Source organism: Lithobates pipiens, unplaced genomic scaffold (genome assembly GCF_037356315.1).
Source record: "Lithobates pipiens isolate NorthernLeopardFrog02 unplaced genomic scaffold, aLitPip1_a1.2 Scaffold_3, whole genome shotgun sequence".
Classification (NCBI taxonomy): Eukaryota; Metazoa; Chordata; class Amphibia; order Anura; family Ranidae; genus Lithobates; species Lithobates pipiens.
Genome location: NW_027507790.1, coordinates 200,201,906 through 200,220,541, shown reverse-complemented (window position 1 = coordinate 200,220,541; position 18,636 = coordinate 200,201,906). Strand labels below are relative to the sequence as shown.

The 18,636-nt window shown below is 43.1% G+C and overlaps 1 protein-coding gene across 2 annotated transcripts in view; it reads left to right on the top strand.

Annotated features, from left to right (window-relative positions):
* Positions 1–18,636, top strand: part of RAB3C (RAB3C, member RAS oncogene family) — a 280,497-nt gene that overhangs the window by 177,567 nt on the left and 84,294 nt on the right. For both annotated transcript variants that reach the window (XM_077462690.1, XM_077462689.1), the window contains exon 3: positions 11,023–11,141. In XM_077462690.1, coding sequence (XP_077318816.1) covers positions 11,023–11,141 — 119 coding nt within the window. The remainder of the gene's footprint in view (positions 1–11,022; positions 11,142–18,636) is intronic.

The window sequence follows — 18,636 nt, the reverse complement described above, 5'->3', positions numbered from 1 at the left end:
ACAATAAGAAAATAAAATCATGTTGTTTAGGATGGGGGGGGGGGGTGGGGGGGTTGCTGCCGTCCAGTCTAGGAAAACAAATCATGTAGTTGAAGAGACTGAGAAGCGGGGGGGGGGGGGGGGTGTTCTGCCGTCCACAATGACAAAATAAAGCATGTACTTTAGAACCGGGGGGGGGGGGGGGGGGGTTGCTGCCATCTAACTACCTAGAGATGAAACATCTGCCTGCCGAGTGCCGAACATCAACAGCAGGAGCTTCTGATTATCGCAGCAGACGAGTGCATATGTCACTTCCTTGAGTGACGTTAGTAGCACTGCTTCTGAATGTACTTTTTTAATTTTTTCTTTTTTGGACTGCTTGGGGGGGGGGCACCCCTATGGACGGGTCGCCACTGGGTCTCCCTAAATTGCTGCAAGTCACAATATACAGCAACAGTATAATCCTTTTTTTCGAAAAGCTCTGCTTATTATTAACCACTTCAGCTCAGGAAGGTTTACCCCCCTTCATGACCAGGCCATTGCGATACGGCACTGTGTTACTTTAACTGACAACTGCGGGGTCGAACGACGTTGTAGCCAAATAAAATGTGTGTCTTTTTTTCCCCACAAGTAGAGCTTTCTTTTGGTGGTATTTGATCACCTCTGCGTTTTATATTTTTTTGCGCTATAAACAAAAGAAGACCAACAATTTTGAAAAAAAAAAAACAATTTTTTTTTACTTTTTATTATAAAACTCATCTAATAAAAAAATGTAAAAAAATGAAATGTCTTAATAAATAAATTTAGGCCAATTTGTATTCTGCTACATATTTTTGTTTAAAAAATCCCAATAAGCATATATTGATTGGTTTGCACAAAAGTTATAGTGTCTACAAACTATGGGATAGATTTATGCAGTTTTTATTTATTTTTACCAGTAATGGCGGTGATTATCGAATTATAGCAGGGCTGCAACATTGGGGTGGACAAATCGCACACTAAGTGACACTTTTGACACTTTTTTGGTGACCAGTGACACTAATACAGTGATCAGTGCTAAAAATATGCACTGTCACTCTACTAATGACACTGGCTGGGAAGGGGTTAACATTAGAGGTGATCAAAGGGTTAAATGTGTTCCTAGGGAGCGCTTGCTAACTGTGTGGGGGATGCTTTTACTGTGGGAAGGCAGAGATCAGAATTCCTGCTTAGCAGAAACATAGGATCTATACCATCCCTACTGACAGAACAGCCATCTGCCTTGTTTACAGAACGCTGTTTTTCCTCTCTCCGGAACAGCCACTGTCCCCGCTTATTGGCCCCCCGCTGTGTCCAATCCCAGTGGATTTGGGTCACAGGCAGCGTGCCCCAGACCTGGAAGTGCACAATCATGTACCTGTACGTGATTTTTGCACAGGAGAGCCGCCTTGCTGTCATATATGTACAGTATACGGTTGGCAAGCGGCTAATTAAAAAGCTCCAGTTAAAGTATTAAAAACAAAAATGTAATATATTGCAGTTTAATAATTCCCAGATGTGGTGGCTGCATTTGTTTTTTTGTTTTTCTGTTGTCTTTCCCTTATTTTCTGATGTGCACTGGTTCAAATAATTTAGTAAAGGGGGGATTATGATGTGGGGTTGCTCTTCAGGGGTTGGGCTTGGCCCCTTAGTTCTAGTGAAGGGAACTCTCAATGCATCAGCATACCAAGACATTTTGGACAATTTTGTCCTCCCAACTTTGTGGGAACAGTTTGGGGCCCCTTCTTGTTCCAACATGACTGCACACCAGTGCACAAAGCAAGGTCCGTAAGAACCCCACACCATAATCCCCCCTTCACCAAATGATTTAGACCAGTGCGCAAAGCAAGGTCCATAAACTTGGATGAGCGAGTTTGGGGTGGAGCTCAACCTGATAGAACATCTTTGGGATGATTTCGAGCGGAGACTGCAAGCCAGGCCTTCTCATCCAAAATCAATGCCTGACCTGAAGTCACTTCTGGAAGAATGGTCAAATATTCCCATTGACAGACTTCTAGACCTTGTGAACAGCCTTCCCAGAAGAGTTGAAGCTGTTCTAGCTGCAAAGGGTGGGCCAACTCAATATGGGACCCTACAGACTAAAGCCCCATGCACACTATCAGATTTTCTGCTGATTTTTTTCCTTCAGATTTACCAAAACCATATAATATGAGATCAAACCTTAGGAGTTTCAATGTGTATGCAATCAGGCAGGCCCTTGCACTACATGGTTTTGGCAAATCTGAAGACAAAAATCAGCAGAAAATCTGATAGTGTGTATGGGGCTTGAGACTGGGATCCCATTTAAGTTCATGTATGAGTCAGGTGTCCCAATACTTTTGGTAATATAGTGTATTTTCAGACCTTTCTCTTAGCATGCATGCAAGCAACATAAAAATGAATATCTGGTGCTAACTCCACTATAAGGAGGATCTGTCACTGTTAAAATACCTTGATCATGAATCTGTTTGATAAAAGTTCTGACATTTGTAGAGTTCTCTTTTTTTATTTTATCAGCCTATGGTGTGGTTTTGTAATGCCTCTTTGTTCCTCCATTTGGTAATAACTTTATTTCTAACCTCCCTCATTCCTCCTATGGGAACCAACTCCTCTGTCTGTCCTCTCTGCCTCCGCACAGCATTCAATTATTTAATGAAGAAGCTGATGGGCAGCGAAGTATCAGAGTGATGAGAGAAGTTATAAAAATGCCTCTTTCTGCACAGGCTATTTATAAGTGATGTCTATAGTTCCGTGACAGGTCCTCTTTAATATTGCATGGATCAATACACATGGAATATATGAATAGAGCAGATGACAGCTCAGTATAAGACTATACCCCCCATCTTTGTGTTTACTCATGGACTGCGATGTTTAAATATTACATCAATGCCTTTAATCTCTGGGAGCCATTTGGTTGGACTGACAGCTAGCATATACTAAATCAACATGCTTACCGACTCCATTGTGTTATAGGGATATGCCTGCTGAGTGGATGTTATGTTCTATAGACAGGTAAATGTAGCAATAGGTGGGTGTGTAATGGATATGGCTAGGACACCATGGAATATAAAATATGTCAGACAAAATGTTGGCCATTGTGGATCAAAGCTGGCCTTACATGGATCGAATTCTGAATGAATTTTATTTTGAAAATCAGACATTCTGTGCATTTTGTGGTGTCACCATTGATTTGAAATGCGACCAACCAAGCCTTTAATTTCACCTAATGTTGCTATAGAAAATACATTTCATAGCCGGGAATCTTCTTTTCTTTCCATGTCACAGTTCATGCGCATTTCTTTTTCGATTATATTTTTCGCATGATTCTCCGATCATTGATTATAAATTCATAAACTTTTCTCATAAATTTCCAACTAGTGATGGACGAACGTTTCGCCCGGCGGTCGTTTCGCGGCGAATTTCCGACATTCGCGGTCCGCACGTTCGAACGCCTTTTTCCGTCGTTCGCCGCGGCGGACTTACGTGTTTAATGTATACAAGAACTTTAACCTTTGGTGACACGTTTATCATGTGATACAGGACAGCCAATTGAGACATGACAGCACATGGACACTTGGACATTCCCCCTAACCTATAAATACACCCGATCCGGTGGCCATTTTACATTCTTTCTTCTGTTACGATAGGGACAGGTTCCTGTGTGGAGTAGGGAGAGATAAACCACTAGCTATTTGGTACACAAAAGTTCTTTTCAGGACTGGTATAGGTGTTAGGTGTTGATAGGTTTGCTGTGCTGCTGATTCTTGCAGCAGCCTGAGTGTCTTTTGTTAGTTTAGAGAAAGGGAAAGGACGGTGTATGCTACAGGGACAGCCAGATTAGTCTTTCATCATCATCATCATCATCATCATCATTAGCTGTTACTATCAAGGTCCACAAAAGAGCTGTTCCAGTAACCACTAATCGTTCTCTTTTTTTGCCAATTTGTATAGGGACAGGAAGGAAGCAGTGTTGTCAGGCAGTGAGGGTAATTTTAAAGACTTGCTGTTATTATTAGTTCCACAAAGGTTCTTTTCAGGACTGGTATCAGTGGTACAGTAATAGGCTTGTACATGTATAATATTCTTTCTTCCAAATATAGAAAGGATATTATACTTGACTGCTGCCCTTCTGCTGCAGTCTGCTAAACATTCACAACTCACTTGTTCCACAAAAGTTCTTATAAGGACTGGTAACTTGGTATAGGGTGCTACGGTACATAGGCTTGAGTGCGGTACAGTCTGCTGTTCTGTAAGGACCGCTATCGGTCCACAATAGATAGGGTTGACGTGCACCACTGCTGACCGCTGCCCTATACTGCAGCAGTCCTTCAGCGGTATAGGGACTGACGTACAGTCTGCTAAACACTAATACACAACCTGCTTGGTCCACAAAAGTTCTTATAAGGACTGGTAACTTGGTATAGGGTGCTACGGTACATAGGCTTGAGTGCGGTACAGTCTGCTGTTCTGTAAGGACCGCTATAGGTCCACAATAGATAGGGTTGACGTGCACCACTGCTGACCGCTCACCTATACTGCAGCAGTCCTTCAGCGGTATAGGGACTGACGTACAGTCTGCTAATCACTAACACACAACCTGCTTGTTCCACAAAAGTTCTTATAAGGACTGGTAACTTGGTATAGGGTGCTACGGTACATAGGCTTGAGTGCGGTACAGTCTGCTGTTCTGTAAGGACCGCTATCGGTCCACAATAGATAGGGTTGACGTGCACCACTGCTGACCGCTGCCCTATACTGCAGCAGTCCTTCAGCGGTATAGGGACTGACGTACAGTCTGCTAAACACTAATACACAACCTGCTTGGTCCACAAAAGTTCTTATAAGGACTGGTAACTTGGTATAGGGTGCTACGGTACATAGGCTTGAGTGCGGTACAGTCTGCTGTTCTGTAAGGACCGCTATCGGTCCACAATAGATAGGGTTGACGTGCACCACTGCTGACTGCTGCCCTATACTGCAGCAGTCCTTCAGCGGTATAGGGACTGACGTACAGTCTGCTAAACACTAATACACAACCTGCTTGGTCCACAAAAGTTCTTATAAGGACTGGTAACTTGGTATAGGGTGCTACGGTACATAGGCTTGAGTGCGGTACAGTCTGCTGTTCTGTAAGGACCGCTATCGGTCCACAATAGATAGGGTTGACGTGCACCACTGCTGACTGCTGCCCTATACTGCAGCAGTCCTTCATCGGTATAGGGACTAAGAGTTTTGTCACAGGGTCATTTAAAAAATGACAGGCAGAGGAAGAGGCAGGCCCTTCCGCAGGGGTGGTAGGGGTAGGGCAGGAGCAACAGGCTTGAGCCAAAGTGGGAAGTTGCAGAAGGTGCGTTCAATTACTTTAAAGGATGCACCAGACTTGGTTGAGTGGCTCGCTCAGCCTTACTCTTCTGCACCCTCCTCATCCTCTCGATCTGCACCCTCTTCTTCACTCTCTGCTATGTGCACCCCCAAAGACACTACCACCAACAACACGACCACCACCACCACCACCACATACCTTCCGCTTGAGTCACTGGAATTATTTTCCGATCCATATCAAGAGGACATTTCTGATGCGCAGCCACTCTTGGTATTGGATCAGGAAGAGGAGGTAGCAACAAGCGCTACTCAGCAGTCTGACGACAGTACCCAGATCAGCCCAAGGAGGAGGTTGGTCCCCGGTGTTGCTGCCTACTCCGAGATCTCTACTTATAGCGGTGGGGAAGGTGACGTTGATGATGACGTGTCTAGTGATGTCACGTGGGTGCCCACAAGAGAGGAAGAGGAGGGGAGTTCAGAGGGAGATATGGACCAGCAGATAGGGAGGAGAAGCAGGAATAACTTACATTGCACAGGAGGGACAAAGCAGACTGCAAATGTATCAGGAGCGAGTCATCGACCATGTACGGTCACATCTGGCGCTCCCAGGACACCGGCACATGGCTCCGCAGTGTGGGCTTTTTTTAACGTGTCCGCTGCTGACAATAGCGTTGCCATCTGCAATCTTTGCAGTCAACGCGTTAGTCGCGGTAAGCCCAATACTCACCTAGGGACGACCGCCTTAAGAAGGCACATGAGCAGCCATCACCGAGCCCAGTGGGAGCAACGGAACACACAAAGCCACACTGCAGGCTCTCACCGTCCAGCCTCGTCTTCTACTTCTCCTTCTCCTCTCTCCTCACAATTGTCCTCCACTCCACCTTCCATCACGCCAAGCTCACATTTTTCTGCAAAAAGGCAGGCTTCCGTGGGCCTAATGTTTGAGCGTAAAAAAATGATGACGCCGGATAACCCTCTTGCCCAACGGTTGGCGGCTGGCTTGTCAGAACTCATAGCCCGCCAACTACTGCCATATAAACTGGTGGACTCGGAGGCCTTTCGCAAATTTGTGGCCATTGGAACACCACAATGGAAGGTCCCAGGAAGGAAGTATTTCTCAGAGAAGGGCATCCCAGAGCTATATGGCCATGTTCAGCGGCAAGTGAATGTATCTCTGGCACACAGTGTCGGTGCCAAGATACATCTGACCACAGACACGTGGTCTAGCAAACACGGGCAGGGAAGGTATATCAGTTTTACTGCCCACTGGGTGAACCTTCTGACGGCCGTCAAGCATGTAACCCGTGGCACCCGTGTAGATTTGGTTTTACCGCCACGGATTGCATGCAGGCCTGACTCTTCTTCTCCTCCTCCTACTCCATCCTCCTCCCTCTCCTCCTCAGCTGCCTCCTCCTTTTCCGCTGCTAGCGTCTCTTCCGCTGCACCGCCCAAGCTCCCCAGAACCTATTCCACATGCCAGGTGAGACGTTGCCATGCCGTGCTGCGTCTGTTGTGCCTGGAAGCAAAGAGCCACACTGGCCCGGCACTCCTTTCAGCTTTGCGTTCACAGGCAGATGAGTGGCTAACACCGCTCAATTTGACAGTTGGTAAAGTGGTGTGTGACAACGGTGCCAATCTGCTTAGCGCATTGAAACAGGGCAAAATCACGCACGTGCCGTGCATGGCACACGTCTTAAACTTGGTCGTGCAGCGATTCCTTGTCAAATACCCTGGGGTCCAGGACATCTTGCGGCAGGCAAGGAAAATCTCGGCCCATTTCAGAAGATCTTACACGGCCATGGCTCGCCTTGCTGACATTCAGCGGCGACACCATCTGCCGGTCAGACGTCTTATTTGCGATTGCCCGACGCGATGGAACTCAACCTTCTATATGCTTGATAGGCTGCTCCAGCAGAAACGTGCAGTTAACGTCTACCTGTATGAACTCTGCGAAAGAAACGGTTCTGGGGAGCTGGGTTTTTTTTCACCGCGCCAGTGGCTGCTCATGCGCGACACATGCAGACTTCTGCGGCCATTTGAGGAGATCACCAAACTGGTCAGTCGCAGCCATGGCGCCATCAGTGACATGGTACCTTATGCCTTCTTTCTGGAGCGTGCATTGCGTCGTGTCATTGATCAGGCTGTGGAGGAGCAGGAGCGGGAAGATGAGGAAGTCGCAATGCTGGATGAATTCCCAGGGGGGGCTACTCTATCTGAGACAAGTCAACAACAGGAGTCTGATGAGGAGTCAGAGGAGGATGGTGCCGGGGCGGATGAGCAGGAGCAAGAAGAGCATGCTTTAAACCTTTCTGGGATCCCTGTTGTGCGAGGATGGGGAGAGGAGAATGAAGAGGACGACATTATCCTGGATGATGAGCAGGAGCCAGGCCACCACACCGCTTCCACTTTAGTGCAAATGGGGGCCTTCATGCTCCAGTGTTTTAATAGGGACCCCCGTATAAAAAGCATGAGGGTCAAGGACCAGTACTGGGTGGCAACGTACTTAGACCCCCGGTACAAACACAAAATGGCGGAAATGTTACCGCCGTCGCAGAGGGCTGTCAGAATGCAGCACTTCCAGGCCTTGCTTCGAGAAATGCTGCATTCTGCTTTTGCGTGCGCTGGCAGAGGAGCAATTCCCACTCCCAGAGAAGGATTTGCGGGTACCAATCCAACAGCGCCTGCAAGAAGAGGCCGGTTTGAAGATGTGTTGGTGACTTCGGATATGAGGTCATTCTTTCAGCCGACCCATCGACAGGTGTCATCCGGATCCAGCATCAGGGAACGCCTAGACCGTCAGGTGTCCGACTACATTGGGTTAACGGCCGATGTGGACGCTCTGAGGAGTGATGAACCCCTAGACTACTGGGTGGGCAGGCTTGACCTCTGGCCAGAGCTTGCCCAATTTGCAATCGAACTGTTGGCTTGCCCCTCATCCAGTGTCCTGTCCGAAAGGACGTTCAGCGCAGCAGGGGGGATTGTGACCGATAAGCGTACTCGCCTAGCTCACGACAGTGTTAACTACCTCACATTTCTAAAAATGAATGAGGCATGGATCTCGGAGGAATTCAACACATGTGACCAGTAGACCATGTATATGTCTATAAACTATTTTTTTAATCAAGCACACAGACCTTCTTAATTCATTTGGCTCACTTCCTTGACCCAAAAAAGCACACCGTACTATATGCCCCTACCCTCCTCTTTGAAGAGGTTGAGCGGTGTCATATTTCTACTGGGGCTGCTTATGATATCCCTGTGCTGTGCTGACTTCCTCCTGGGGGTTCTTATTATGAAGGGATCACACTATCCCTGTGCTGTGCTGACTTCCTCCTGGGGGTTCTTATTATGAGGGGATCACACCATCCCTGTGCTGTGCTGACTTCCTCCTGGGGCTGCTTACGGTGCTGCTGTCAGTGCTGTATGTCACGGTGCTGCTGTCAGCGCTGTATGTCACGGTGCTGCTGTCAGCGCTGTATGTCACGGTGCTGCTGTCAGCGCTGTATGTCACGGTGCTGCTGTCAGCGCTGTATGTCACGGTGCTGCTGTCAGCGCTGTATGTCACGGTGCTGCTGTCAGCGCTGTATGTCACGGTGCTGCTGTCAGCGCTGTATGTCACGGTGCTGCTGTCAGCGCTGTATGTCACGGTGCTGCTGTCAGTGCTCTGTATTACGGTGCTGCTGTCAGATGCCTCTATCACGGTGCATGTGTCATTCCGGTATGTCACGCTGCTGGTGATCATCTCCTGCACCCTCTTCTTTGCCTACCCTGGTCCCTGACCTTCCCTCTCCTCCATTGCCTTCATTAGCTCCATAGTCCTGAATTGTTAGAACAATTTCCCAAATAAAATAAAAATGCTTGTAGTTATCGATCCCAAATTCACCTCATACATGTATTATGTCATTGTCCAGATGGTGGGACTACGTTTTACCCCCTAATAATTACCACGTGGCCGCAAATTCGACATGAAGGTTTGCAAAGTTCGCCTCCCATTGAAGTCAATGGGGCCCGCGGCGAACGTTCGGTTTCGCGAACGTTTGAGTCCGTTCGCATTTCGCTTTCGCGAAACGTCCCGTCGGAAGTTCGTCCATCACTATTTCCAACATGCCCAATCACTCAAATTCGATGGCCACACAAAAATCGGCTGTTGCTGCAGCCCACTAATAGTACGAATTTCAAAAGAAAATTCTTAGTTACGATTTTCGTAAGAACATTCTTTCGGAATTCAACCCGTATATGGCCCGGCTTTAGAAAAACTGAAAAGCAGTTTATAGAAGACTCAAAAATATTGGGTTTCCATGCCTGATCATTTTGCTGAATATCAACAGTCATATCTTTTACTTAATTTTAAAGCAAATGTAAGCTCATTGTAACATTTAAAGTGGTTGTAAACCCTTACAAACCACTTTGACCTACAGGTAAGCCTAGATTAAGGCTTACCTGTAGGTCCAAGAAATATCTCCTAAACCTACACAATTTAGGAGATATTTGGCGAAAGGCAGGCACCGCTGTCTACGGCACATGCGCCATAGACAGCGTCGCGCAGGCGCACTGAGCGCCGCAGTCAACGGCAATATGCCGCGAGTGGCGGCTCCCGTGCGCATGCGCGGGAGTGACATCATCGCGGCTCCGACGAATGACAGCGCCGGAGCAGCGAGACCCACCAAGAAGATGGAGGCTCCGGACTACAGGGGACAGCGGTGACTTCACTGGCTCCTGTGTCAGATAAGTGACACATAATGGACTACTATGCGATGCATAGTAGTCCATTATGCTTTACCTTTGCAGGGAATCAAAGAGGAAGTAAACTCATCAGAGTTTACTTCCTCTTTAAGTGGATGACCAAGGCAAAATTAGGCCTTTGTCTGGTATAACCACTTAAAGCTGAACGCCCAAAAACTTGAAAGCTTGCCTATGCAGTAGGGTTTCCCCACCCTTAAAAGGTTATCTGGTCATTTAGGTCTAGGGTAAGGTCTCTCAACCTTTTTACTGTGGAGGAACCCTTGCCAAAAATTTTGAGATCTCAGGAAGCCATGAAATAATTTTAAGATTTACAGTTCACAGAACATTGGCGTGTTCCATGGAGCCTTGGTTTAAAAAAACACTGGTCTAGAGACATAGAAAAGTAGATTTACAACTCAATCCTCCTTTTCTCTGCACTGCTAGACCACTCCGCACAGCACCTTCTCCCCCAATGCTCCAACGGTCTAAGGTCCTGACTTTATCAGGGTCCATAGTCCTGCATTGGACATGAGGATGTCAAGGGACAGTTCACCACCAGAGCATGGGGAGCACCGTCTGTTGAAGAGCCAAAGGTATCAAATAAGTAAAAATACTTTTTGCAGCCCCCTAAACAAGCAGATAACTCTTACAGTGCAGATGCAGCCCTTCTGCAAGGGAGAATGTTTAGGCTTCCTGGAATTACGCTTTAAATGTAGTCAATGTACTCCAGGTCAAAAGAGCAACACAGAAGTGCAAACGTCCTTATTCTGTTTATTCAGTAATAATAAAAACAACATGGTACCTCATCCTCTATGATATACCAGTGCAGAATAAGCTGTTAACTCCAAGGCTGAAGGACTATAAAAGTGTGGGCACCCCCCATTTTTTTTTATTGTTTTTATAAACATTCATTCAAAGAATGGTTTATGGGGCCTATAATTTATGAAGGAAATAATGTAAAACAAATTCTTGTTATTTCAGGATACAGCGGGACAGGAGAGATATCGCACTATTACAACAGCATATTACCGAGGAGCAATGGGGTTTATTTTAATGTATGACATCACCAATGAAGAATCATTCAATGCAGTACAGGACTGGTAGGTTTACCAAATCCATTTCTAACTGTATTTTTGGTTTCTGTTTTCGCATCCTGCCTGGCTTATACTCAATTCAAATGACCAACAGCTCACTTTATGAAGCTTTACGGATCTTTATTTTCGCCATATGAGTGTAAGTTTCAAATCTCATTGGACCCAGCTGAAAATAACTGTCACATTTTTTTTTTAAATAAGGCTCCTTATCCTAATGTTTTAGCTTTATGAAATGAGCCTAAAGACCTTTTTCCTCTGACACTGAGGATTATTTATAAGACCCCTTCACACTGGGGCAGCGGGTCAGTTAGCGGTAAAGCAGTGCAAGTTTTAGCGGCGCTTTACCGTAGTTTTAGCGCAAAGAAGGGGTTAAAAGCACCTGTGTTGCGGTGCTTACAAAACACTTCATAGGCGCTTCGGAAACCCTGCCCATTCATTTTAATGGCAGGGGCGGTGTAGGAGCACTGTATACACTCCTACACCGCCCCAAAGAAGGTGCTTGCAGGACTTTTTTTCCCATCCCGCAAATGCACTCCCCCAGTGTGAAAGCAGTGGTAATAAATAAATAAATAAATAAAACCTTGAATCCCTTCCACTAATATATCTGTATTCCACATTACAGTACCAATTCCTTTCATATGCCAAGCATGGCAGGGAAGAGACTGATGTCCCATACAAGCACCTGGGATGGACAGGAGGGGAGGAGGGTCCAGCATGAAACAGCATTCCACAACCAGCACCATCACAGCCGCTTCCCTGCATAGCTCTGCATTTGTCAGCAGAGGGGATGCGATCTACCCGTCAGCTGCCTGCGGAACCCCTGGGGAACTCCCTGGAACCCTAAGGTTCTGCAGAACCCTGGTTAAGAAACTCTGATTTAAACAATCTTAGATCTCTAATTATAATGGAGAGTGGTTTCCCATTCCTGGAGGTTATCACTGTAAATGCTGTATACTGCATCAGCATTTTACGAAGCCTGCGGGGTCCTATGGAGTGCTCTCTGCAAAGTGCTGCAAAAAAACATTCCTAAATAGGAGGAGAGCCTTGTCACATAACCCATAACAATTCCAAAGTCATGTAAGGCCCCGTACACACGCGGGGACTGTTCGCCCAACTTTGTCCGCTGAACAGTGTTTCGGCGGACAGTCCGCTCGTGTGTGGGCTTTCAGCGGACAGTTTCAGCGAACAGTCTGCTGAACAAAGTTTTTCGGAAATTCCGAAAAACTGTCCGCTGAAACTTGGTTTCAGCGAACAGTCCCCTCATGTGTAGGCTTGTTCGTCAAACTAAGTTCCGCGCATGCTCAGAAAGGATTTACACGCCGAAAGTTGTAATGCAGTGTATAGGACGTCGTATTTTCCGTCCCGTCGTACGTGCCGTTCACGTCATCGCGCACGGTTTCAGCAAACTGTTCGTTCGTCGTGTGTGGGCAAGTCCGTCCATGCTAATTTTGAGCGGACTGTTTGCTGAAACTGTTTGACGGACAAAGTTGAGCGAACAGTCCCCGCGTGTGTACGCGGCCTAATAGATTTTCCTTCTCTGAGCATTGTTTTTCAAAATTCATTAGAATTAGACATGTGCAGAATGAAAAACTGTTTTTATTTCATTTCGGTTTGTTATTTATATTGTTTACAATTTGTTTAGTTAAAGCGGAGGTCCACCCTAAAGTGGAGCTTCCGCTCATTGGAACCCTCCCCCCCTCCGGCGCCACAATTGGCACCTTTCAGGGGGGGGGGGTGCAGGTACCTGTACAGTACAGGTATCTGCACCCACTTCCGGCGTAGATTCTGCAGAAGCTACGCCCCTTTCCGCAGAATCTACGCCCCTTTCCGAAGGTCCCCCGCTGCCTGCTGGGAAACACATGGATCCCAGAGAAAGCGGGGACCATCCTTATTGCGCAGCGCGACTTGCGCATGCGCAGTAGGGAACCGGGAAATGAACCCGCAAGGCTCCACTTCCTGATTCCCATACCCAAGATGGCGACGGCAGCACCCAAGAGACGATCGAGAAGTGTCATTATTTTAAAAGTCAGCAGCTGCTGTATTTGTAGCTGCTGGCTTTAAAAAAAAAAAAAAAAAACAGCGGACTCCCGCTTTAAATTATTTTAACCCGTTTCATTTGTTTTCTGAATTTGCTTTGTTTATTCTTATTCTAATCAATTAAAATTTTCTGAATTCTAATCAATTAGAATAGTTTTCAAATCCTTTTTTCCAAAGAGAATCAAATAGAATAGAAAATAATGGAATAGAATAGAAGAAAATATATAATAGAAAAAATATATAATAGAAAATAAAATAATAGAATATAATAGAGTAGCATAACAAAATAGAATAGAAAATAAAAGAACAGAATAGAATGGAATAGAATAGAATAGAAATTAATAGAATAGAATCAACTAGAAAGAATATATCAATCTTCTGAAATCCAAATAGTAAAGAATATAATAGAAAATAATATAATAAAAAATAGAATAGAATAGAAATGTGAATAGAATAGAAAATAATAGATTCAAATAGAATAGAAAATAACACGATGGTTTAGAAAAAAACAACAAAATAGGATAGAATAGAAAGAATATAACTACCTTCCTATTCTAATCTATTCTTTTCTATTCTATTCAAATTCAAATTGATTCTATTTGAATTTTGGGAAATGGTTATATTCCTTCTATTCTATTGTTTTTTTTTTTATTCTATTATTTTTTTATTTGTTTGATCTATTCTATTCTTTTCTATTCTATTATTTTATTTTCTATTCTATTCTATTGAAATTCTAATGTATTTTATTCAAAATTCAAATTTCAGAAGAGGTTTAGTTCTTTCTTTTTTATTAAAAAATTATTTATAAAATTATAAAATTTCTCGTTATACAAAATATAAAGTACTTTGTTCAAAATTCTCATTCATAAAAATATAGTTTTCCCTTATCCCCCCTCCCCTCACCTTCTCCACCCCATATTCCTTAAACATTTGTTAAAATCTTCCTTCATTTATTCCCTCTACCTCTCTTTTTTCAGATTTGCATTAGCTCAGAGTATTTCTTTGTATTCTAATGCCACGTACGCACGATCGGAATTCTCGTCGGAAAAAGCTCTGATGGTTTTCCCAACAGAATTCCGACGGAATTCGGCTCAACCTGTCTTGCCTACACACGGTCACATCAAATTCTGATCGTTTATAACGCAGTGACGTACAACACGTACGATGGGACTAGAAAAAGGAAGTTCAATAGCCAGTAGCCAATAGCGTCTGTCTCGTAGTTGAATCTGAGCATGCGTGATTTTTGGCGTGTCGGAATTGCATACACACGGTCGGAATTACCAATAGAAAGTTTTTCCGTCTGGAAAATTGAGACATGCTATAAATTTTTGGCTGGTGGAAATTCGGACAGCTAAATTCCGATGGAGCATACGCACGGTCGCATTTTCCGATGAAAAGTTCTCATTGGTCTTTTTCTGGCTGGAATTCTGATCGTGTGTACGCGGCATTAAACGTTTTTCATCCTTTCCAAGTATTTGAAAAATTTTCTATTCCATCTTCTCCGTAATGACACAATTCTTCCATGTTATATATAAATTCTACCCTTTGAACCCATTCTCTTAGCGTTGGGCTTTCCAATGCTTGCCAATGTTTTGGGTTCAGGTTTTTTGCTGCATTTATTAAATGTGGTATTATCATTCTTTTATATTGTTTTTTTGTAAGTTTGGTATTATGTAATAAATAGGTTTCTGGGTTTTTAGGCTTATCTACTCCCGTAATTTCTTGGATCTGTTGTATCACTTCTTGCCAAAATTTCTGTATTTTCAAACACTCCCACCATATTGTTTTTCTTTTCCCACACTCTCTCCAGCAAAGCGGTGTTATTTCCTTTTGATATTTGTGTGCTTTGATAGGTGTTACAGCTTGAAAGACATGTATAATTAGTTTCTATCGTGTCTATTGCTGTTCCGTTTACTAATTTCAAAATTTTCTCTTTCTCTTGCTCACTCCAAGTTGCACCAAGTTCTGTTTCCCACCTATTTAACCACTTCCGCTCTCTCCTTCTGAGTGGACGTTCAGGAACGTCCCTCAGAAGGAGGAGGATCGCGTGCCCGTGCAGCGCGTGATCCTGAAGCGCTTGTGTCACCCGGACACACCACATCTCAGATCGGCAGGAGGGCTCTGTGATTGGCCCTCCTGATCACATGACGGCCGTGTCCAATCACAGAGCCGGTGTTGCTAGGCAATCAGCTCTCCTCTCCTCACACAGAAGTTGTCATTGAGGAGAAGAGAGCGGATCGCTGCACCTGACTGGTGATCAGTGAGTATGAGCTGTTTTTTTATAGCTTTTTACTCACTGATCACCAACCTAGTGTCAACACACATGTAAAACACACAGTGTAAACACACATGCCACCACACAATGTCCCCAAATCGCAATGTCCCCAAATATTAAAAACACATGTCCCCCACATATGTTCCACTAAAACCACATGTCCCAATGATTATCTGCACACATATGTCAGTGATCACCTGCCCACATCTGTACATGCTCATTTGCGTACATATGTCCGTGATCACACAAACCAATTATTATACACTTAATGGAATTTTTTTTTACCAAAAACAGAATACATTTTGGCTTAAATTTATGTCAAATTTCAATTTTATTGGATTTCATTGGATTTCCTTTAAAATTTCCGCTCTTTTTTCTCTTATATCGCAAAAAATAAATAATGGAGTCTTGAATAAATACCACCAAAAGAAAGCTCTATTTGTGCGAACAAAATGATAAAAAAATCATTTGGGTACAGCATAGCATGACCGCACAATTCTTATTGAAAATGTGAGAGCGCTGAAAGCTGAAAAATGGTCTGGGAAGGAAGGGGGCGAAAGTGCCCAGTATTTTAGTGGTTAAAAAAGGTGGTACCTAATGGTTCCGACATTAGAGTAAGAATCTTATAAATCTGGGAAATTCTGTACCCAAATTCATATGGGTACAGTGACCATGCAATTGTCAGTCAAAATGTTATAGAGCTGAAAGCTGAAAATTAACCTGGGCAGGAAGGGGGTGAAAATGCCCAGTATTTAATACATTTATTGTTAATTTGCTTGTGTCCTTCGAAATTGTATTGTTGTGTTACCCATATCCCCTTATTCAATTGTGTATTACTATAATTAACGTGTTTTCAATTTTACCCCAACTTTTTCCCATGTGAATTCAATCTATAACTCGTGATAGCAAAACTGCATTGTAATATCTTTTGGAATCTGGTAAAGCTAATCCTCCCTGTATTTTATCTTTGTTTAGTACTGTAAATTGTATTCTTGTTTTTTTTTTTGTGCTGCCATATGAACTTAAGTATCTTCTTATTTAATGTGTTAAAATACACCTGTGGCAAGTGTATAGGGAGCATCTGAAATGTATAGAGACCTTTGGCAAGATTCCCATCTTGATGATATTTATACGTTCTATCCAGGAAAGTGGCTTCATTGATATTTTTTTATTTCCTCTTTAATCTCGTTTAATAACGGTATTTTGATACAGATCCTTTGGAGATGTTGTTAATTTTATACCTAAGTATTTACATTTTTTTCTGCCATGTGAGCGAAAACTGTTCTTGTAATTGTTCTTCTTTCTTATCCATATTAATATTTAAGATTTCAGACTTTGAGGGGTTCCTTTTTAAGTTTGCTAGTTCTCCATAATCTTTCAATAATTTCATTATGGTATATATTAGGTAATGTTATTCTTCGGCAGGAGACATAAAACAAGATATCATCTGCATATGCCGCCACTTTATGTTCGTCTTTTCCTACCTTCACTCCTTTTATATCTACACGATTTCTAATAGTGGCCAATAAAGGTTCCGATGTCAATATAAACAATAGGGGTTAAAGAGGACCCCTAGCTCGTACCATTGAATAACTCAAAAGATTGAGAACGGTCCCGTTGATCTTTGCTGCTGCCATTGGATGTTGATATAGTGTTTTAAACCATTGAGTAATTGTTGGGCCTATCCCTATCTCTTCTAATGTAGCCGTCACAAATCCCCAGTCTACCCAGACAAATGCTTTTCCGCATTTATTGACAGGAATAGAGCTGAGGGTCCATCTATTTTTATTTTTTGTAGGAGTAACAACATTCTTACTCTGTTGTCTCTTCCTTCTCTCCGAGGTATGAACCCCGCTTGGCCTTTATGTATCCAATCCGGCATTAATCTCTTTAATCTAGTGGCTAATGTTTTGGCATACAGTTTTGTGTCTACATTTAATAATGATATTGGTCTATAACTGCCACGTTGCGATATAACTTTTTTTTGTATTACTGTGATATAGGCCAACAGTCATTCTCCCCTCATTTCCATCCCTTCATCTATTGAATTCCAGTAAGAACCTAATTTTGGAACTAACTGGTCTTTACATTTTTTATAGTAGATTACGGAGAATCCATCCAGCCCTGGACTCATTCTCATAGGTGTCTCCTTTAGTGCTCTAGAGATTTCTTCTTGCATTATGGGTCGCTCTGGATCTAACATATTCCCTCACTTAATTTAGGTAGTTTGGCCTCTTTTAGCCACTTCCATACAAGGCCAATGTCATATGACATCCGCTGGAACACTGTCATCTTGGGTGGGCATCATATGACGTCCTCTGCTTCGGCGTGGCAATCGGGGATGAGGCATGTCCCTCGGACACAGCCTATTCCAGATCAGTGTAAAGCCATAAAACCAACTGTGTCCAGTCACAGCTGGTCACATGGACTGTCCTTTTTTTAGCACTATCAGATGTTGTATATCTATTGCTTTCTCTGGTTATGTTCTTTCTATTCTATTCTGTTCTGTTGTTTTTTTCATGCTATTCTGTTTTCTATTCTAGTCTAATTTATTATTTTCAATTCGAATTGATTCTATTTGAATTTTGGGGTACAGTTATATTCTTTCTATTTTATTCTATTGTTTTTTAAATATTTTCCTTTCTATTCTACTATAGTCTCTTCTATTCTTTTAATTTGCTGTTATATCCTTCTATTCTATTATATTTTTTTCTATTATATTATATTTTATCCTCTTTGGAAATGGGAAAATTATTTGAAAACTTTTCAAATTTGAAAACTATTCGAAAACTTTGCGAATTCGAATTAAAAAACAATTCAAAATTGATGAGATGAGAATTAATTTGAATTCCTGTCCGAATTTTTTTTCCGGTTATTTTGAATTTGTTTAAATTCAGTACTATTGTAATTCAGAAATTCAAATAAATTCAAATTTCTGAAAAAAAAATGTATCCAAATTTCAATTCAGAATGAAACGAACTGCACATGTCTAATTAGAATGAATAAGGCTTTGCTTGCCTAAAGCTGGCCATACACTAGTAGAATTTTGTTCACATTTTCTTATTAGTGGGGGTCAAATTTATGCTTTTTTTGACAAAACTGACAAGGAAATTTGAAGTAGCAGGAGGGACAATTTTTCGGCAAAAGTCAATTCACTGCAAAATTGAAAGTAAACAGTTTTTAAGTAAT